Genomic DNA, 23,287 nt, shown 5'->3' with positions numbered 1-23,287 from the left:
TATTTATCATTTATTTATTTATTCTCATTTCATGGCGCTATCTAGTTTTAACATTTTTTAATCTTTTCAAAGGTTATATGGTTTAAATCCAATTTTTTATTATAAATTTTATTTACTAAATTCTGCTTGTACTAATAATTAAACACCTTATCTACTTGGAATGTTCACATGTGACATTTTCTAACATTGTGATATTTAATACCTACTCTTCATTAAGAAAGATACAACAAAAAATCATACAAGATAAAAAAGATAATTGACTGATAGACAAAGAAAACCAAATTGATACTTTTTTCGAAAATAATGATAATTACAGCACTAATTACTATGCAGTATAGTTTATCGCCATAATTTCTCAAATACTCGTGTTGCATCTCTTTTCTTAGGATTCCAGATGGATTTTTTAAATATGTCAGAAAAGGAAGAAGAATATGTAAAATAAGTAAGCTTCAGTTCCGAAGAGTCCACAGCGAGCTCGGCCAAATTTCACCTTCCCACAAACGGAGTTTCGTTCTTATTTTAAAACTTCGTGTTGGACTGTAATGAAACTTTGCATATACAATGCTGCAACGGCATGAGGTATATCTATGCCTATAATTAGTTTATATAGCTCCAGCTTATAGAACAAACGAAATAGAGCAAAAACAAGTTTTGCATGGAAAGCTTAAGTTTACTGTAGCGTTTTTAACTATGTATGGTATCTGATGCTACATAGACTAATTACAAGCATAGATATACCTTATCCTATTGTAAGTACAAACTTTCAGAGCAATCTAGTTAGTCGTTTTAAAATGAGAGCGTAACTACGTTTGTATGAAGAATCGAGTTTGCTGCGGACGGAATTTATGATGATCTGGAGGCACAGCAGTGTCTCCACCAAGTCGACCAAAAACAAACAAAGCCGTAGAAGTACGATCTTTTCCCGATACCAACTTCTTTTACTTTATTCATAGACATTCACTTTACAACTTACAGTATATATAGTAGAAGTAGAAGTGAAGTAAAAAAAAATATTTTAAAATGTTTTTATATTCGTAAACCACATGAATAACTTTGTAATCCTATATTAATATACCGATTACATTTTCGATACATGGCTATTAATTAGACACGGCAATTCGAGTACGAGTACTGCAGGCAACAAAGTCTATATAGTATAAGCGATAAACACTTTATTTATGTTCGTGTGATTATGTAGTCGTGCGATGACTAACCGTTTTATTATGATATAAATAAAAACAATAATATTAAGTAAGTAAGTAAGTAAATATTCTTTATTGCACCACAAAGAAGACAAATTAAGAAAAAAAAAACAGGTTTACAATGTAAAGAAAGACAAAAAAAATAAAAGAAGAAGAAGAAGAAGATATTAATACCGTTTCTTTAAATTGTTCTTCGTTAAGAGGGAAGAATAGCTTTGCGATCCTAGCGAAATAACGGTACTTTTTCTATGAAATTCCATTTAGAGGGAGGGACTTTTTCCACTAACTAAATCTATCACTTTCATTTGGATGTCAATCGCTTCAGCATAATATATTACAAGTGTATAGGTGTCGCTTTAAAAATATATATATAAGTAATACAATTGTATTGTAAATTTTGAAAAAAAAGGAATAACTTTAAACTTAGTCTTTCATTGTGTCAATAACATACTAAAAAATCATGGAGAATGGAAAACAATTAGAAGTGGAAACAGGTTTTCTCTTTTTATATGGACGATCACGTGGTATACTTCCCTCTTAATTAAATAGGTAATATTTATGACACAGTTGTTAATGAAAGGTGCTCCCATAGATAAACCATGGAACTTGGTTACACGTACAAAAACAAATCTTACTATGTAGGTACTTTAAAAGATGTCAGAACAATAATTCTACATTAATTCTAAAATCCTACAATTTAAAAAAAATACAAACAAATGTTTATTACCCCTACATTACAGTAAAATCTACAAGGAAGGTCAAGCGTGAGACGATCACAAGGATAAAATATATTTTGTAAAAAATTATGTGATTACGGAACACGTCGAGTGTTGAGTTCCGACTGTATTTACTAATCAATAAGATCTCCCCGAATGTTTAAATAATTCCTTTCAAAATATTTAAAACAGTGTATTCATAGTTAATTCTATTTTTAATTTGTAGTTTTTCCAAGCAAGGTTGTCACAAAATATTTTTCCCAGGGTGAAAGTTCCATGTCGCGGACCACAGGCTCCGTGGTACTACAAGTGGGGGCGCTCGAGCTGCTAGCCAGATATTCCATGAACAATGGACGAGCGACGAGCGTGTTGTCGTCGCTGCACGAGTTCAGAGTACAAGAGGCTGAGCAGGTTGGCGGCAAGCAGTGGAACTGGAAGTACTTGAGGGTAAGTTGAATTACCCAATTGCACTACATAAGCTGAAACTAAGCTATCTTGGTAGAAATCTTTCTTTCGAGATCACACGTTGAAGCTTACTTTAGTGAAAAATAAAATAGTGGTAAGTGATTTAAATACACTCAATATTCTAGACTAGAATACGGAATAATGCGGGACAAATATCAATTGCTTAAAAATATCCTAGAAAGACACACATTTTCATTCAATAATATGAGCAATTGAGAATTAGTAGCAGTAAAGACGTATTTTTCGAATATGACTTTCACCATATACCTAAATAATAACAATACTAGATATAATAATCGTTCTAATTAATATTAAGATATCAAAAATGTATTAAAATTTGAAAGTTCATGAGCAGGAAGTGCCTTCTTATGTTTCTTATCGGACGAAGATTATGAGTACTGACAAAGATGAAGTGTTTTAATAGTCTCATTGTATTTGTAAGTGCCATTCATGTTTAAAAGACGATCTTTCTCTGTGCTTTCAAAAGAATAGTTGCGAGGGGAAAATATCAGAAACTTTACTGGACTCCTATGCAATGCAATGCAAAATAACCTTCTAGTAGGGTAACGGCAGCAGTCATGGAAAATTTAAGAGCAAATTTTTAGCATTTGTGACATTTCCCTGATACATGTAAAAATTCTACTCCTAAGTGTGATAAAAGTTGAATGTCCTATCCGTCTTTTATGTTTCAGGCGTATTGTACAAAAGATACTGCAATTCGTTTCCACATAATCAACAAACTAAAACTATGTTTTTTTATCTCCATTGTGGACCACAAAGCTCCAGTGATGGAACCCCCGGTAATGGAAAGGAACCAGTGATGGGTCGCCTATAATGGGGCATGAGTACATGACCCTAGCAAGTAAACTTAAGTTTACCTGGGTATACCTAGTATTACGTAAGCCTTTTGGGTAAAGTCCGAAAATGAAATCAACTTTAATTTGTATTCGGCGTTAACCCGTATACGTCTAGGTCTACCCAACACTGGGAATATAACGTCAGAAATAATGATGCAACATTTAACATTACCCAGCCAGTGTTGGATAGAGTTAGATGTATGGGTAAACGCCGAATACAGATTAATGTTGTTTAGATTTTCGAACTTTACCCAAAAGGCTTGGGTAATACTAGTTATACGTTATACCAGGGTAAACTGGAGTTTAATTAACCTTCTAACATTACCCGTAACATACATATTTCAAAAAGCTTCACATTGCAAATCTATCGTACGAGCAACATCCGTATTATTTAATTATATAGGTACTTGCAGAGGCTGTATCAATATCTGTTCTTCAAAGAACCCGCAGTTAATAATGATTCGTGAAGTTAACAATAATAAAATCGAATAGCACTCTATGAATACACATATTATTTTCCTTGTTTCAGGATCAATTCGACCAAAAAGACTTAGAAGGTCTATATAGAAAATATGACGACAAATTAAGGGAATCACTCATCTACATTTATATATCGTTGTTAGTGTTTTTTTCAACGACTCACATTGGTTTAGTAATTATTAGTACGTACTCAGAGGTAAGTGAACACTTGCAGTTCTTTAAAATAGGCCGAAGGAACATTCTGACGCATGTACTAGAGAGAATCTGAAGTGGCTATTAAAAGCGGTACAATGCCATTCAAGAGATTTCTTATAATACGTAGATATGATTTTCATATCTTCACAATATGATAACAGCCCAAGTAGCATTTTACTCCATTTAAGAGTACACATTTAGTTCCCAGGTGTACTTGAAGCATTATTACAGTTCACTCGTGATGTATAAGCTGCATTATTGCGATTAATAACACCTATACCTGTCTAAGGGACTTATAGGAGGGTAGAGTTATACTTTTATACGACTGTTGGTGTTATAATACTCTAACAACTATCCTTTAGTCAGCCGTCTGACTAAGAGCATTATAGGAGGGTAGAGATACGGCAACCGCTGTTTAACAGCCTACTTGTACGATGTTGTAGAGCTAGCATTTTAATAGAACACACATGGTCATTTATAAAGCCAAAAGCTGTTATGTTTACTTGTTTGAGACTGTTATACAGCTAGTAGCTGTAGTAGGACTTGTTTGTGATCATTAAAATAACCTTTTTTTACTAGCTGTACAGAAGTGTTTAAATGGTTCGCATGTGCACTGTAGGCTGTTAAAAGGATTATATGTGTTGTCCATTAACATCAATAGCAGTTTATTTGTCCACAAGTACTACTCTAATTTGCTGTAAGCTGAAAATGAATGTGAATGTGATATTCTATTACACTTATCCCACAAGCTGTGTGTTTATATTACGTCGCGTGCAAAAATTTCTGAAAATGAATAACAAACCTTGGAAAATAAGAGCGAGAACCGGTGGAAGAAGAAAGGATCTCTAAAATTTCAGTATATTGAAAGAATTATACGATGATACACAATTGACCTAAACTACATCTTAAAGCTGTACATTAGTTCACATTAGAATAAATTTATAGACATTGGCTCTGTAGTGGTACAAATGTGGGACTTTATATAGGTAACAGCATTCTAACAGAACACATGTGAACCTATTATACGCTCACCGCATTAAATTGGAGTTATATCAGTTCACATAACCGTATTTCATTTCCACCATTTTGTTCTCCGTAACCTAAAATATTTACCAAATAAATCTCCAAAATTATCATGCAGATTTATCACAAAATACGCAGATAGAGCGATTGAGTTTTGGTTTCATGCTATAATTAATTACCGTAGTATAATTATAATGCCAATATAATGTCAAAAACTGAAAATTGTTGATTTCCTCTCAGCCAGTTTTAAATATTTTAAAATGAATATCGCGTTTTTACAGAGGCGCGTGAATATTTTAGCTGTAAATATGTATACATTTCACGATAAACTTGCATTCCCATAGCATTTAACATTATTAAGAATTTAAAACAGGTACTTTACCGCGTGTTATCATAAAATTTATCCAAAGGATATCCGCCGGTGTTTCTGATGGCACACAAAAAACCAAACTTAATGAGGAATAAATAAAATAAAGAAATATAATGGACCCACGTGAATTTTAGGTAGCACTGGAGTACTTTTGTCGGATTTTATAACTGTGATAGCTGTGTATTTAGCCACTTGTTACTCTTTATTACACTCATGTACGTTGTATGGTTCACACTGCGTCCCATATAGTGCCATTAGTCAGCCTTAAGTCCGATGTTACTACTTAAACTGCTATTATAATGCTATTATACTGCTAATGTACAGCCATAGTGAACTTAAGGCTGTCTAATTTGTGCCCAAACTGGTTCTATAAGAGCATTATAGCAAGCTATACAGCTCTTATACAGCTGACTTACACAGCTTGTGGAGTACATGTGAACGACTAGACATCTCATATAGAACCCCGAATGCTACTTGGGAGTTATGATGTTGTGTTAAAAACTTTAACAATATTATATTGATGTTAAAAAACAATTTGCAATAAAACTCCAAATATTACCTCAATAAAGGCAAATGAAATGTTGAAACCAACCTGCAAGATTTCATCTTTGTAATTTAGGTGTAAAATGTGTCAAGAAGAGACATAATGCCTTCACTTTATCATCACAATATAAGATGTCTATTTTAGGGATAATCGCTCCGAAAGAAAAAAAAAATTGTGTCCCCCCCCTCTAACTTTTGAACCATAGGTCCAAAAACTATGAAAAAAATCGTGGAAGTAGAGCTTAAGAAAGACATTAAATGAAAACTATAGCGGACATGATCAGTTTAGCTGTTTTTGAGTTATCGCAAAAAGTTCCCCCTTCATAGTAAAAAGACTTACTTTACCTAATTAGGTATTGATTATGCAAATTTGCCTATTTGTTTAACTCGCGTGAAAGGTACCGTTTCATCCCTTGGTTAACAATTTACTATACTTTAAGCTCCAGTTTAGCTTATTGTGACGGAAGAGTAACTACGGAACCCTACACTGAGCGTGGCCCGACATGCTCTTGGCCGGTTTTTTTTTTTATAATTCAATAATATATATAGATATTAATTAAACTATAAAACTTAAAACCTATACTAAACTATATAAATAATACTAAACTTAAAATAAAATACTAAAAAATATGTTGCCCTGCGGCATGGTGCCGTAGATACTGGCAGCATTTCCTCGCTGTATTGCAAGACTAATTCTTTGAACGAGGAAGCTGCCAGCTTTGCGGTCGCCGGTGACCTCTGCTAACCTTTTTGAAAGGTCCTTAAAGAGCTTAAGGACACTTGGACCCCACGGATGATGTCTATTAGCAAAACAAGTTCCAAATGTTTTATTAATCGTGCTTCCTTTGAAATAATACATGTTAATGATATGATGAACCAAGTTTTGTTCGTTTGTTTAGCAGGTGTTATGGAAATCAACCTATTTATCTTTTGCAATGTACATATTGCGAATCGCGGTGCCAATGCTATTTTTGTGCAAATGCTTCTACAACCCGTTGAAGCAAAGGTGGTTCTGGATACCCATTTTTGTAACGTTTGTCATCACGCTTGACCTCGTGTTCACCGGTAAGGAATGTGATTAATTGTGGTCATTATAAGACATTTTAAGACTTGATACAGATGAAAGCAGAAATCAATCGTGAATCAGACACTATGACGTACTTTTATTCACCGATAACACCGAGTGCTTCACGATAAGCATAATATGAGGAAGTGTGGAAATTAGTTTCATATCGCTTAGATGTGAGAAAAGAGCTCGTCTGAAAATTCATTTTATCTCCGAAGTACTCCGAACGCGGCAGTTGTGAGAAAAACTAAAGATGGTGCTTATTTGTGGCGTTTCCAATAACGCTAAACCATTAATCATAGAGACGCACCCTCCCTAGGTCTCATATATTCTGCAGAAATACAAAAACTCTTTTGTTTTTCTTTCTACGCTCAAGGTAAAACTGTTTACCTCGGCTTGTCGTTCTATCGCTTTGTACAATATTGGCTTGCTTAGTGTAGACGTTATGCCTAACGACACGTAAGTGGAAATGTAATATGAACGTAGGACTCCTGCAAATAAATATTTAAAAAAGGTTCCGTTTTAAACCAAAAATTAACTAATTCTCAGTTACATTAAATTATACTGATTTTAATAGTGATGCGAAACTTAACTGTTACATTACCGTTGTTTTAATTTCACAGACATTGCAGTACCGATATTTAGCTACTATGAAGGAATGTCGCTTCGACCTGCCTACTCCACGATGGCACTCCTCTCGATATACATCTTTCTGCCCATGAGGAACAACTTCCTCGCCATCCTCCTCGGCGTTCTGGTCAGCGTGATATACGTACTTATCTTTGCCTTAGTCACTTATATTGAGGATCCACGGATACAGGTAGTGGTAAGTTTATTATCATTACGAGTCATTATTTTATTAGATACCTACACTATATAATTAACTAAGTATTTTACTCAAGTTATACACCTATTCTCAGCACCCTTGACTTCTAATTAACCTTTGACCTACCTACATAAATAGTAATCATATTATTTTTTTAATAATGACGCATGCCTATCTAAGGTTTGTTAAGTTAAGGCACACTATTTATAGATTTATACATTAGTATGACCAGGTGGATCATTCTTTTTGCAATTTTTTTACCTTCTACATAAAAATACATGATGCAAACACATGACTTTAACTTTTAATAAAATGCAGAAAATCTTTCATATTTTATCATTCTAAGCGAAACTCATCAACCAATGTTTTCTAGATGCACATTCGTGGAGACTTTGTTATTTGCGGAGAATGTTCATGCTTGGGATATCTTGTAAGTTTGTATTTTAACATTGAACGTGGCTATTCATTTTTGTCGACAATATTTTGGTGAACAAATAAACACAAATTTACTTAATTTCTTGATTAATCCGGTGATATGTTATATACAAAGTTTTTTTTATAAACCACGATCAATCATGAATCGATAACATACAATGAAACAATATTATTATTTCACTCATTGTATAATCCACTGGAATTTGAAACGACCGTAGAGTTGGCTTACTAATTACTTTCATATGTATTAATAATATTTTGATAGTCTCTGTACGATCCATCACATTAAAGCCGTATCCGACTGTCAGACCGGCGATTATCATCGAGTAGCGATAAGGGAGTTTTAGTTTTCGCGGGCAACTGATTTCTCTTAGAAAGTGTACTCGTACTCGCAAGCAATGTAAACAGTAAACGATCCACGATTAATATATGTATACCTATCTCTTTATTGAAATCTACACCTGCGCAAGAATAGTATGTATTTTGCAAACAAATCTCTCTACTGCCGCAGCTCTATTTCTTCATGCGGGACCTAACTCTAACAAACATTTCAGTAGAAGTAAGAAAGGCAACGATAAGTTTATGTCAAAAGAAAAGATTATAAATATGAAAATGTCTTAATATAATCTAACACAGTCAAAGCAAAAGCGGAAAGCCTTTCAGACAAAATGGAATATTTATATATTTGTACATTCTGGTTATATCTCACCCTACTTAGTATAATTTAAAACAGAAGAATTGAACACTTTCTACTTAACTACACAGCTCACAGTGCGTCCCGTAGAAAGTGTATACTCTGTTGATTCACTTGTTTAAAATAATTGATATCAATTGATTAAATTCTACTACGGTAATCAATACCTATTAGATAACCTATTAAAATGGGAATCCCCTCGTTATAGGTGGCTTCAGATACACTGTACCTTATCGGCGTGAACCTGATGGGCGTATACTTCAGGCTTATGAACGAGATAGTGACGAGGAGGTCGTTCCTCGATCGCCGAGCTTGCGTTGAGAGTACGCTGCGTTTGAAATTCGTCAAAGATCAAGAAGTAAGTACAAAAGTTTTTAGTTTAAGGCGAGTAGAAATGAATGTGGAAATTTTTATTAATTTGCAAAGTAAAGTATACCCGGATAAGATCGGATGGAGGTTAATATCGTATGATTACTGGCAATACAATGCGTGACGCAATTTTATCCCGCCCCTACGAACGCCGCGCGTCGTTACGAACGTTTAAAAAAAAAGGGTGAAAAAGTTAAAATATAAAGGAAAAGACCGGATTTTCAACATATGTAACTTATTCTCCTTGCTTTAGAGTTCGAATTAGCAATTAGTCCGATCTTAGGTTTCCAAGAAGGTTTTTAGGTTTGGTAGCTTGAAAAAATGTTATTCAACTTTGAGTGCAGATTACTCCTAAACTGTTTTATTAAGGGGCATTAAGTGAGTTAATAATAAAAGCTTGTTTTCTTCTTTATCATTTGCATTAAACATTCGGAGGTAATAATTAGTGAGAAATAAGTAATATTCTTTTTTGTGACGTGGAAGGACCGAAAAATAATTCGGTCTTATCCGGATATACGTTATTAAGAGAAGATAAGAAAATTTATTTACCTACTACATACTGTTTTAGATAAATAAACATCACATCAGAACTATTGAAGACATACATCTAGTTAATAATATTCTATCGGTAGTGAAATTACCCCTAGGCCACCAGCGCTTCAGTATTAAGATATATATATAAATAACTAATTTGCTACACCCGGACAGGGTCCATGTTTCATATATATTTTATTTTGTATGTTGTACATGAATGCAATAAATAGTATGAGTATGAGTAAATAAATAATCTTAAAATTTCTTGTATGAATGTTTTTTGAAATTTAAATATGTAATGTTATATCATGTTTACCGGAGCTTTTCAACGAAGAAAACATCGTGATGAAACCTGCCTACATCTGTTAAGAAATGCATGAAATCTCTTATCTATAATGAGCCAGTGTAGGGACTTTGTCAAAAACCCTCATGATGTACGAGTATATACACTGTACCTATGGCATAGTTAATTTTCATTTTTTTTTAAAACGTAATTAATAGCGTTGTTGTAACACAGACATTATATTTAAATCCACCAAACAATTGAAAACTATGACATTTCGGATATCGATCGTCCGAGATAGTACCTACTTGCGTTTAGTAGCAAATGTATAAACTCATACTTACTAAACACTAAAAATAAGTCTTAATAAATGTCCGCGTGATATCTCACACCAGGTCCATAATTATGATATATGATATGTCTATTTATATACATTAAATTTGTATCTATATAGGTATATTTAAAATGTATATTTGTGTAAGTATAGTATCATAGTAGTCTCGACAAGTGTATATTTCCATATCAATTCTTGACAATCATTCACCAAACTAACTGTTTCTGTTTAGCCCAATGGTTGACTGGTAGAGAATGGCTCAAGGCGTTAAGTCTGCCATTTGTACTCTTTTTTTGTGAATTTGTGCAATAAAGTGTAAATAAATAAATAATAAATACAATTGTTAATATACAAACAGGCCTTAAGGCAAGTGTACACGCTCGTACAGACCTTATCAGATAAAAATAAATCATTGATTATCTCCAAAATGAAGTTAATTAGAATACCAGTTTATTTGAGAAAGTTACTTAATTTAAGCTATTGAAATGAACGGACTTAAAAAACACGGTGGATAAATAATTAAATATACCTACTACCTATATAAGCTGCTGACAGTGGTGAAAAAGGAGAAAATATGTATCAAATTATACCTGAGATTCCTATTTTGGAATAATGTTTTACGATTTTGAATACGCAATCCGAAGTTGAAGTAACTGTAGATGAGTTTGTCACAGTAATTGAGCGATTGTGTTTATATAGGTTGGAATATATTACGTAATGTTATACGTTAGTTTCCAATACTTCATTAACAATTTGCTTTCAAATATTTTCAGGAGCGCCTCATGTTGAGCATCATTCCGGAGCACATAGTCTCGAGAGTTCGCCAAGATATTCGTACCATGTTTCTTGGTATACAGTCTCATACTCTAAGCTACACTATGAGATCATTCAAGTAAGATTTTTTTATGTAAGGTAAGGTGGGGTAAGACTATCACCGGGGCGAGACAAACACTTGTATGGAATCCTCATGTTTGTCTTACTCCGAGCAATATAAACTATGTTCGTCTGACCCCACCTTACCTTAGTACTTAGATTAGTATTGTAGTAACATCAGGTCAACATTTTGCTTAAACGACACATGAATTGTAACAATTACAAATAAATTTAAAAGTGGAAAAATTACTGTCTTGAGTGAGACTTGAACTCACGGCCTCTGGATCAAGTCTCACCCAAGACAGTAATTTTTCAGACGTTTCTGCTTGTTAAAAATTAATTACAAATAAACTTTGAAAGAGTAACAGGACTACCATATGTATGCAAACGAAGTCACAAAATATAGCATTTTTACTTGGGATCACATAAAGTTAAAAAAAATACAGATTCGTCAGTAAAACAAATCTTACCAAAATGACCTACAAGAAACTAATAAGTCAATACCGGAACTCTCCTCAATGAAGTTCTAAAATGTCCTTCCTATAATCCTTAAGGTGAAAGATAAACTAAATCATACGCAAAAATATTGTAAATCCATACCTATATCGCCGATAAGTGCAATATTAGATTATCCATAAATTAAAGTGATTCACTGACCTACAGCTAAATCGTAAAACAACATATTTTTAATCCCGTTTCTAGAAATGATTTCAATATTTTTTTTATGATTTTTACGATTTAATTGAGATTGGTCATCGATAAGTAAAATCCCTAGATTATCTTAAAGTGACTCACTACTGACCTATTATATATGTGATGACTGAATACCGTAACATGTACCGTCAACCGCGTTGAATAGGGATGGCGGGGTGAACAGGAATACATTCACCTGATAGTTTCTTAGACTACTATTTTCAATCGCAAATTAAAAACAAATTAACTAATTAATTAATTAATTAATTAATTCGCATGTTGTATGGGTAGTTTTTAATAACATATCATGTAAATGTCATTCGCGGTTTTATCCCTATTCACCAAGCCATATACGACCCCCTATTGACGGTATATTATATATATCATCTTTATCGTCAATATTTTGTTACTTTATTCAGTATATTAATACTGAATCAGAAGAAAAATATATGTGATACTACAGCCCCTGTCCCGCCAGAGCGTGCTTGTTTACCTAGAGTGTTATATACCATTAATTGTTTTAAAATTTCAGCCAATTGTACGTGGAAGAGCATGATAACGTGAGCATTCTTTATGCGGACGTCGTAAATTACACCATGATATCGACCACGCTATCACCAATGCGGATGGTGGAGCTTCTGAATGAGTTATTCGGCAGATTCGATGAAGCATCTGAGGTAAAATATTGTTAATGGAAATTGCCAATTCAACATCGGATTCCAATTAATATTTAAGTACCTACACCATAACAGAGCATAAAGACTGCATAGGTGCATCTAAAATCGAACAACTATTAAATACAATGCTGTCGCTCAAGTACTTACATATTATAATATTTTTATTTCACTTCAGGATGATAATATTATAAAATATATTCATTTTATTTTGAATAATAATATTATTAGACTTAAATCGACCGTGATATGGACCGTGATTACCTTTTATATTGTTTTTGAACTTAACGAGTTGAACGTGTTTTTGAACGATATTTCGACGCAGTCACATGTATCTTGTTCACGAGTAAACTGCATGTAACTGCGTCGAAATATCGGGATAAACAGTATAAAGGTAATCACGGTCCATATCCCGGTCGATTTAAGTCTAATAGTGACACTAACCGTGAATCATTCAAAAATATGAATAATATTATTATTTTACTGTTCCCTAACTTATTGTAGGTTTATTAAGTTCATTTATGAAGTCTATTTTTATGTTATCGGCCTCTAAAAGTATTCGACAGGGTGATTTATTTCATTGAAGTCTTTCAATGCAGAACTTTAACTTAATTCTGTCTATTGGGTAGTCAATAAGAGTAAATTAAGGAGCCATCTGTGTCAAAAATATATATAATCTATTTCTTTACTTTTCAGGAATTTGATGTTCTTCGCATAAAGTTCTTAGGCGATTGCTACTACTGCGTTAGTGGCATCCCGAAGCCCACAACCCAACACGCCAAGAACTGCGTAGATTTAGGCCTCGATATGATTCACATTATTAAGGACGTCAGGTAACCAACTAGATAGACTCGCTATACTAGTACATATCTACTAAATAGCTGTAAATCGTTTTTATTGGCCACCAATAAAATGCTATCTGTTGTCGGAGAATGCTAACTTTTGTTTTGTCATTACATATAACATATACCTATATAGCTTAACAGACTCCTGCGGGAATCACTTACTTCATAATCTATTTCGTTTTGACGGTTGGGGATTCTTCACAAATCCAAATCTAATTGGTATGTAGGTGCATATTTTTAAGTCAGTATTTAGGTATATACTGTAATCGGAGACACCTTTACTGTCGATTTAGATTTTGAAGATAGTACCGATTTAAATAGGTAGATACTGTAATCTCTGAGACACATTTTTTGTTGATTTAGATTTTGAAGATCTTTTCTGACCACATTATCCACTTTAACATCAATGCAAAAGTTTATTAATAATGTATGGATATTTAAGCAAATGGATTTCCATATTATTCGTTAACATTTAACGATCGTCACCCTGAAGTAGGTATAATACTACATCTTGAAATGTATTTATCACTTGGTATTTTTGTTATTCAACCAATATTTCTAATAACAAAAGTAATCTTATCTTATTGGAAATTATCTATATACAAAGGTTCAAGTTCATTATCATTATATTATGATGTTAAGAGTCCGCAGTAAGTTCGGCCGAATTTCATCTTCCCGTACAAAAGGAGTTTGGTTCTCATTTTAAAACTACGTGTTGCATTGTAATGAAACTTTGCACATAAAATGACGAGGTATATCTATACCTGTAATTAGTGTATTATAGCTCCAGCTTATAATACAAACGCAATGGAGCAAAAACAAGTTGTGTATGAAAAACTTAAATTCGCTGTATTTTGTTAACTGGTACCAGAAGCTACATAAACTAATTACAGGGTAAAGGTAAGTACAAAGTTTCACAGCAATCTAGCTAGTAGTTTTAAAATGTGATCTTAACAACGTTTGTATGGAGAACCAACTGCGGACTCTTAAATGACTCGTTATTTTTAATAATTTGTTGCAACTCATATGAGTTGCCACAAATTACATGCAAAACACAGCGGCATATATATGTCAACATTGTCACAATGGTTGCAATGAAATACATTTATAAAAATAATTAATTTCAGAGAGAAACGATCATTGAACATCGACATGAGAATCGGAGTTCACTCTGGACGAATTCTAAGTGGATTAATAGGCATGAGAAAGTGGCAATTCGATATCTGGTCCAAAGATGCTACTATAGCTAATAAGATGGAATCTACAGGGAAAGCAGGGTAAGAAAATAATTACTAACCTTACCTAAAAATCTAAGGGTCTAAATAAAATAAAATAAAACTATCACGGAGGTGGTCACTGGTAATAACTAATGTATTAGACATGTACACTTATCTTAAATCGATCGAGACAGGGATCGTTTTCGAGCTCCCGATATTCTTGAACAAGAACAAGATGCACGCAACTGCGTCGAAATATCGGGAGCTCGAAAACAATCGATCGATTTACCTAAGTCTAATGAAATTACCGTGAATCATTTAAAACGGTTAAATATACTTATATCGTTTTAACGGATGGTTTTTACATTTCAGAAAAGTTCACGTAACCAAACAAACCCTGGAGTTATTAATAGACTACGCTAGAGAATACATAATCGAACCTAACTTTGAATCTCAAAATGATCCGTTTATTTTAGAAAATAAATTAGAAACATTTTTACTCTCGAGGCCAGACAGAGTAAGTTCTTCACACCCGTTAATTAAATCCTAAAATCTTTCTTATTACCAGGGAGAGGGAGCGAAACATTTTTGCCGATGATTTTTTTCTTAACCAGAAACGTCTGTACTTAATCGTTTAAGTGCTATTATTTGGGTTTGTCCCGGGTATAGTGTCGGTAGCTCAGATGAAAGAGCATGGGCTAGAGTGATCCAATGTCGCGAGTTCATTTCTCGTCCGAGATGGTGACTTTTCCACTTTTAGTTAATTTATTTACATGACGTCAAGTTAAATAAGGAGTGTTTTTTCTAGATTTTATAATCAGAATCCTTAAAAAATATGTGGCCTCTTTAGTTCATCCATATTGAAAATTGATTAAGTATGAACTAGAGCTGTTTTTAGAAGAGTCTTTTTCTGACAGTAAAATAAACTGATTTGCTCCTCCTGTACTTGTTGTTATAATTAACTTAGTCAATTATCCTTTAGTTTAAAAAAGTTAGTCTTACACACAGACATACATGCTTTATAAAAAAATCTGATCCAATTTATTGTATTATACCTGATACAATATTTTATTCGTGATTTTATTCGTCGTTGTGATTATTTTCTTATTTACACTTTTTAAATTAAATATGAATAATTTTTATTAATCATCAATAATATTTACATTATCATTATTGAATTTAAAAAAAAATACATTGTTGTACACCGATGTTATTTATTACAAGAACATGTGGAATTTCCGTCATTATCACGCCGACGGCACCAAAGTTTCGCTCCCTATTTATGATCTATGCAAAGTACGTAATATTCGACAATTGTATAGAATACAATTTTATTTCTAGTCATTTGTCCTGTACAATAATAAAGTAAAAATTTTTTTTACTTTAATCCTAAACAATTACTAATTTTGATGTTAACTAGTACAAATGCATTGATGTATTTTTGAAATTAATTTATTTGCAGCCTATTACAGAATACAAGCCGTACCGTAGAGCATCAGTTGGATTCAGCAAAATGATTAAAAAGAGAGTAAGTCAACATCTATTAATAAATAACCTTAAGTTTTAATTGCATACCCACCTAGTAGGTTGTTTGAACTGAACTAAAATGTATCTTAAATTTGTTTCTGCTTGAACTGTGGTTTGGTAAAAGATTAGCGAAATAAAATAACTCGACCCTGTATTTCCAGTAGCGGTCGGAAAATAAAAACCAATCAACTTATCGGAGAACCACAACTTTTATGGACGAAAATTTGGTAGAATATCAACAGATGTTGAAAGCAGCTGACGCTCAAATGGCAAAGGAAATCGAAGACATGACCAGCGGCAAGTAAGTAAAAAGAACACAGTTACTCTGTACATAAAATGTATCTGCATTCAATAAACATACATACAAATATTAACTTTACATTTTAGGGAGCATTTCAAAAAAGAATCGAAGCTGAACAGATTTACGTTGATGTTCGAAAACTACAAACTTGAAAAGACATTTTTATTATTACCTGACCCTCTCTTCAAGTATTACATCACATGCTGTCTCGTCATATCTTTACTTATAGCATTCGTAAATGCATTGACTTCCGACTGGTATGTATAGTTGATGTAGTAACGATTAACGATTAAGATAGTTACTGAAATACATACTAGTCAATAGAATTATGTTTCAGGTATTGCTGTTTTCTCTGGTACACATTTGTCGCCGTCCTTTTTCTCATAATGGGCCTTGTAATCATGCAGCCACTAACTTGGTTTCAATTTTTCTGGAACAAATATAAAGGACTGGAACAACCACGGAATCGCTTCCTACGGAGGATATACGATATATCGGAGAGTATTACCAGATCAGCAAAACTAAGGACAGCCATATACTTGCTTATTAGCTTCTCGTTAGCTGCAACTTCTATGGTCAGTGTGATCGAATGCATAGAAGTTAAAACCGATGACCCTGATGTTCAAGCAGTCACCGTTTTGTCAAACTGTTATTCTTCGTGGGTAATATTTGTTATACTTTTCGATAATGCATCTAATATACGCATTGCAATAAAATGTTCTAAATGTAATGTTTGTCTTTCAGCACGTGACACAATGTTGGGGTTTAGCGTTACTACTAAACTTTTTGTTTAGCAGAGTATTTTTCATTTTTAAATGGATCGTGGCAGGTGGAATGACCATATTTTACTTATGGGTAGTGTGGGAAATGAAAACCTCATTTTTCGCGGAAGATGCTACATTTAATGTGGGATTGGATCCCCGCGTATCTCACACACTATCCGTCGTTTTTATAACCATCACGTTGTATTTCATAGATAGAACCACTGAATACAGAAACAGACTGGATCACTTGTGGCAACTGCAACTTACAGAAGAACAACACGAAGCTGAGACTATGTTAAAGGTTAACAATATGCTTCTAGAAAACATACTGCCGGCACACGTAGGTTTGTATTTGATTGTTCTATATATTAGTACTCGTATTATATATATATATATTGACTACATCATGGAGGGTTAATTAATCTAATTCTTATTTATTTCTTTTAGTACAAGTATATTTGGATTTAAATAGATCTATAGATGAGCTTTACTACGAAAAATACGACAACGTAGCGGTAATGTTTGCCTCACTGACAGACTACAAACTGGGCATAGAAGAAAACTCGGACGATAAACTAATGTTAAGTATATTGGATGAAGTGATATCAGATTTCGATAGACTGCTTCTGACGGGCACATCGGTGTACAAAGTGGAAAAGATTAAAATGGCTGGATGGACATATATGGCCGCCTGCGGGTTGGATCCCAACAGGAGAGAATCAATAGGTTCCGACTCTTATCATGACCGCCGACAAAATACTCCTTACAACCGTGCGATAGTTGTCACCATGGTCGAGTTTGCTGCTGCAATGATGATGCAACTACAAAATTTTAACCGTGGATCTTTCCAGTGTTTCGAAGGACTGAATCTGCGCATTGGTAAGGATTTCATTATGTATTTGTGAAACACTTTTCTGACTGTCTGTGGATAATATATACATATGTATACTATGGGTTCTACTGCCAGATGGTAACTTTGACCTGAAGTCTATTAAAAACTCACCTTTTGTGCCTCTCTCAAACGGATGTACCGGTTTAAGTGTAGTTTTCTGTAAATAATTTATGATACAGCTGTGATTTTTAACAACACATTCACTGCCAGCAACGCATATATGCGTTCACCGTAATATAATATCACGCCCCCCCCCCCCCCCACCCCTAGCAAAGAATGCGTGAAACAGGTATTATGGTTTCAACAGCATTGGCATATTCATATCAGAGGTATTAAAAAAATATAGAGTTTGCTGCTTTCATTCTGTAATGTAGTTTTAGATGAATTTCGTATATTTGAAAGTATTGTTATCAAATCCTAACCTTTCATGCAATACAATTTTTATAGGTATCTCTAACGGAGAAGTTGCAGCTGGCGTAGTTGGTTCCATTAAACCATTGTACGATATTTGGGGACATGCAGTCAACATGGCTTCGCGAATGGATTCTACGGGTTTAACAGGCAAAATCCAAGTAAGGAATAAATATTCAAAAAATATTGTACAAGAACATATAAATAAATAAATTCTAATAATCACACACTATTTTTTCCAACAGGTAACAGAAGAAACAGCAATGATTCTGGACGAGTGTGGAATTGTAACGATGTATCGTGGTGAGACATTTGTCAAAGGAGCTGGCTACATCAAAACGTTTTTCGTCCCACTTGACGAAAATTATGACTTAGTTAAAAGGGACTTATGTACAGGTTACAGAAATCGACATTACAGTGTGCGCAACATCACCTCATCAGAGTCCGACTACGATCCTGATTTCCCGGTTAATACTAGACAGCTAGGTAGTAGCGGAAGGCAACTGTCAGTAAATAGTGAAAAACAGAATTCAGTCAATAGCGAGGGCAACTTCGAAGTATCGTCGATTATTGAAGATTTAGAAGACGAAAACGACACCGAAATTCTAACTGGCGTAACATCAAGTAATTCTATTAGTGATGAATGTGATGATATTATATCAACGTTGTCTTCCGTGCACAGTGACACATATTCAGACTCCGAAAATGAAATTATGGAAACTCGTTGTTGATATTTTGTAGTAATCTCGGGAAAGCATACTGTCTTACATAGTGTCCAAAGTCTACGATCCCAGAGGATCAATCAAATGGAAAAAAAACGGGTCTTCGATTAGAAAAATAGAATGTCTCATGTAAACAGTGATAGTACCTTTAATATGTTTAGTTGTAGACTAGCGCATAAGTAACAATAGTAAAAATATAGAAATAAAATATTAATTATTAAGTTATAGATTTATTTTTCTATAACTCAATCTGATTAGTATTTTTAGTTAAAATAGACGTAATTTTAACTAAAAATACTAAACAAATTTATAAGTATTACACAATTTAAACGTACAGCTTAGATTGTCACGCGTACATTGCTATCATCTCTTAAACACCTGGAAACATTGTATAATACATCAATGCGATCATTTCCTGGCTTCTTGTTGCATTCCTCTAGAGCCTTCCTGAGAACTGCTTGATGTTGTTTCGGCACAAACTTGAGGGCTTCTTCCTCAATGTAGTATCCATCTTTCTTCACCACTTTAAGATCTTCAAGTGTGCAGTATAAAAACTTCAAGAATTTCTCATCTTTCGTTATGTTTTTACTTCTCAATCTTTCCAGTACATCTAAATTGAGTCCATGCTTGCTAGTACATTTGATAGCACTTTCAATTACTTTTGCCGTCTTCTCTGGTTCTAATTGTATTACCTAAGAAAAAAATCACATCTAAATTATTTAGATAGTGCAACAGTCTACTTAATTAATCTAGGTAAATAAAAATTTCAGCCATAGCCAAACGAAATATAGACTCAGTATGTCTACAATTTCCGTGTTCTGTGCCAACAATATTACTAAGTAGTAGTGAAGTAGATACGAATACGTATCTGAAATCTATAGTCATACTAATTATGGAGCTATTTTGCCCAAAATCTGCATTTCGAAATGAAAGGAAGCCGCTTCGCACGGTGATAGTAATACTTAACAAAATAAAACCATTTTTTTGCGGTCTGTTATAAAAAAGAAAAATCAACCAATTTCAACATCGATCATACGATTGAGACAGATTTTATATAGATTGAATCTAAGTTAATAACATTTAATAACGAATAAAAATGCCTAAAGATGGTGTCATCCCTTGCTTTAATAGAGGAAAGAGGACGATCGATTCTCCATACAAACGTAGTCCTCATTTTCCTCCCTGGATATTGATATTATAGAAAATATTTTTACAGAATTTCATGTATTTTAGTCATAGCCAATGGTCGGGCCGTTTGATTTTTTTCGTTTTTAATTTTTAATTGCTCCTAACTCTTATAATATTGAAAACATCGAAAATAAAATTAAACGGTCGGGTATAGCTACGATTAAAATAAATCAAATTATGCAAAAATATTCCAGATTCCAGAGAGGAAAATGGGGACTACGTTTGTATGGAAAGGCGGTTTCGGTGCGGTAGTCCCCTTTCGTCTTAAGGAGCAAGCGAATAGAACCTAATCTACGTAGCATTTTTTGCGGAAGTATGACATTCATGTTCTGAATTTTTCTATTCAGGTGACTAATATTTGTACGATTTGCAATGCATTCCGTATCCGGGTTTAAAGAAGCGACAGATACTCGTATAGTTAACAAACGGCTTCAAGACTAAAATGCCATTATGGTAGTTTATTTATTTATTTTTATTTAATTTATTTATTGGTGTATTATAACAAAACTCCACAAAACTAGTAGTGTGCAGTCATGTATCACTCTCACTAAATGTCACACAGATAATAAGCAGAAGCTCTCTGCTGGTGAAACCGCGGAAAAAATACATGACATTATAATGAAAGCAACAATACTGGATATTCAGTTTGCTACAATATTGTACCTAACAACCCATCCGAAAGAGAGCAAAAACCTATAAAAATCATACTCTCTTGGTTACCAAGCCATCAAGTGCTGGTTTCCAGATCTGAACCATGGTAATGAACATTTCATAAAAGACTGGCAACTAAATCTCGCTCGATGCATAATTTAACCTTTTTGACGCCAATGACAAGTCCGCACCGTAGGTCCGACACCGAAGACAGATTAATCCGGCTCATACTACGGGCAACATAGACCTACGTGCATATGCATAAAGTTCAATTTCAGTTTTGAAACTAGACGTGCCGTTCGAGTGACAGCAGTCGAAAAGGTTAAAAAGTAGGTAAGTTAAAAACTCTAAACCCTAGTTACTCTGGAGAATATGTAGAATATATGAATATGTAGGTCGTATTAAACAACTTTTACCACGGGGCCAACCCCGAAATCGCGAAAAAAAACCTGACGTCTCATATATTTCAGTGAATCAGAGTCAATGTTTTCTATGGAACATCTGGTTTTTTTTCGCTGTTTCGGGGTTGGGTCAAATTAAAAGCTGTTCAGTATGACCTACATGCAGGGATCGGAAAACGGTATTTTTTGTATGGGAACGAAAACGGTATTTTTCCGTTCTTTGTTAAATTTTATTTCATTTCTAACTAGGCAATCTAATAATACGAAGTCGTTATCTAACAACACAATTGAGTTACACATTTGGAGTATAAAATAAACCAAAATATATGATTGTTTCGAAGTTTTTGCAAATAACCGGTTCCGATCCCTGCCTACATGTTCACCCCTCAGAGTTTGGTCAGTGATAACAAAAGCACCCTGTATTTCTTTAGTATTTTATATACCACGCCGGTGGTAAACAAGCATACGGCCTACCTGATGGTAAGCAGTCTCCGTAGCCTATGTATGCCTGCAACTCCAGAGTAGTTACGTGTGCGCTGCCGATCCTAACAACGCTCCCTCCTCTCGTTGAGCTCTGGCAACCTTACTCACCGGCAGCAACACAAGACTATGAGTAGGGTCTAGTGTTATTTGGCTGCGGTTTTCTGTAAGGTGGCGGTACTTCCCCAGTTGGGCTCCGCTCTAGATCTGGAATGACATCCGCTGTGCTGTGCCCTACCACACCAAGCGAGATGACATTCACAATGCCCATACGCTACGGTAAGTGTCAAAACCGAATGGTGAATACCCCTTAGAGTTTGGTCAGTGATAACAAGAGCACCCTGTATATTGTCCTTTGTAATAAAAAATATTGCAATTAAGATCACAACAGATGCGAAAATTAAAAGCCTATTTAATCATAAAAATGTTATATTCTGTCCATCTTATGTTAATAATACTAATATTTGGGAGAATCAACTTTTTAGCGTCACTCGTTGCCATGGTTACGATTAGTTGTCCAGGGGACAAAAGTTCATTTAAATACTGATATTATGGTACTTAAATGTATTAAACTTGCGTTTTTGTGGTCGTTATAACCAATGTCCATAATGGGCCCCCTACTAAGCATGTTAATAGAACGGCATACAACGTCTCTTCAAACAAACTGTGCCACTGTTGTCCCTTGGACAACGGGACAGGATAACAAAACAAAAAAAGTTGATATACCCATTTAATGATATATTAATGATATTTAATACTAATATATCATTAAATATTAGTATTATTAACATAAGATGGACAGAATATAACATAGGTATAAGTATAGAAGTAAGACATTGTAATGCCCTGTACTATTCTTAAGAAATTATATTTAACACCATGTATCCTGATGCATTACTGTACTGTACATGTATACAATAAATACAAATACAAAAAAATATAAAAAAATACTTACCACTTCACAAGTACACTCGAAGGCAAATATTAAGCACAAGGCGGTTATGTAACGCATTTTAGAAACACTGATCGTAGATGGAAATGCAAGGTTTGTTGACGCAGCGACCTTTGAAGCCTAAGTGAGGTCTAATTTATTCAAATCCTTTTTATATAGCCTACATACATGGGTTGAGGATAATTTAGTAAAGCTGTTCGTTGGGTTAACTGCAAAGCTAGTAGTAGTTAAACTAGTTAAATTAGGAAACTGATGTCATAAGATTTTTTTCCTTATTTCCTTCATGTACGAGTAAGTACAGTAA

The 23,287-nt window shown here is 33.9% G+C and overlaps 2 protein-coding genes across 6 annotated transcripts in view; one reads left to right on the top strand and one right to left on the bottom strand.

Annotated features, from left to right (window-relative positions):
- The window catches only part of LOC133518871 (adenylyl cyclase X E-like), a 26,391-nt gene extending 6,761 nt beyond the window's left edge, over positions 1–19,630 (top strand). For 2 of the 4 annotated variants that reach the window (XM_061852630.1, XM_061852627.1), the window contains exons 2-19: positions 2,183–2,365; positions 3,770–3,916; positions 6,751–6,916; positions 7,541–7,743; positions 9,081–9,230; positions 11,166–11,284; positions 12,491–12,635; positions 13,329–13,465; positions 14,605–14,754; positions 15,067–15,211; positions 16,157–16,222; positions 16,386–16,522; positions 16,609–16,779; positions 16,860–17,184; positions 17,267–17,630; positions 17,734–18,165; positions 18,626–18,750; positions 18,835–19,630. In XM_061852630.1, the coding sequence (XP_061708614.1) occupies positions 2,195–2,365; positions 3,770–3,916; positions 6,751–6,916; positions 7,541–7,743; positions 9,081–9,230; positions 11,166–11,284; positions 12,491–12,635; positions 13,329–13,465; positions 14,605–14,754; positions 15,067–15,211; positions 16,157–16,222; positions 16,386–16,522; positions 16,609–16,779; positions 16,860–17,184; positions 17,267–17,630; positions 17,734–18,165; positions 18,626–18,750; positions 18,835–19,320 (3,639 nt within the window). In that variant the 5' untranslated portion in view covers positions 2,183–2,194 and the 3' untranslated portion in view covers positions 19,321–19,630. Of the gene's footprint in view, positions 1–2,182; positions 2,366–3,769; positions 3,917–6,750; positions 6,917–7,540; positions 7,744–9,080; positions 9,231–11,165; positions 11,285–12,490; positions 12,636–13,328; positions 13,466–14,604; positions 14,755–15,066; positions 15,212–16,156; positions 16,223–16,385; positions 16,523–16,608; positions 16,780–16,859; positions 17,185–17,266; positions 17,631–17,733; positions 18,166–18,625; positions 18,751–18,834 lie in introns of those variants that run through there. The other 2 variants (XM_061852629.1, XM_061852631.1) reach the window with 2 other exon arrangements.
- On the bottom strand, positions 16,812–23,287 carry LOC133518875 (uncharacterized). Of its 2 annotated transcripts, XM_061852639.1 has the most exons (3): positions 22,987–23,286; positions 19,647–20,003; positions 16,812–16,952 (listed from the first exon to the last, which is right to left on the bottom strand). In XM_061852639.1, exons 1-2 carry the CDS (start codon positions 23,041–23,043, stop codon positions 19,650–19,652), a joined length of 411 nt encoding a protein of 136 aa, XP_061708623.1. In that variant the 5' UTR covers positions 23,044–23,286; the 3' UTR covers positions 16,812–16,952; positions 19,647–19,649. The 2 variants fall into 2 exon arrangements, with proteins under 2 accessions (XP_061708623.1, XP_061708622.1); XM_061852638.1 differs by lacking the exon at positions 16,812–16,952 and having other exon boundaries at positions 19,534–20,003; positions 22,987–23,287.

This window comes from Cydia pomonella, chromosome 6 (assembly GCF_033807575.1).
Source record: "Cydia pomonella isolate Wapato2018A chromosome 6, ilCydPomo1, whole genome shotgun sequence".
NCBI classification, from domain to species: domain Eukaryota; kingdom Metazoa; phylum Arthropoda; class Insecta; order Lepidoptera; family Tortricidae; genus Cydia; species Cydia pomonella.
This window is presented reverse-complemented; position numbering and strand designations above follow the sequence as displayed.

Coding starts and splice junctions, on each gene's coding strand:
- LOC133518875 (XM_061852638.1), bottom strand. CDS start 23,043: ATGCGTTACATAACCGCCTTGTGCTTAATATTTGCCTTCGAGTGTACT. Junction 20,004..22,986: donor TCGAGTGTACTTGTGAAGTG/GTAAGTATTTTT, acceptor TTTTTTTCTTAG/GTAATACAATTAGAACCAGA.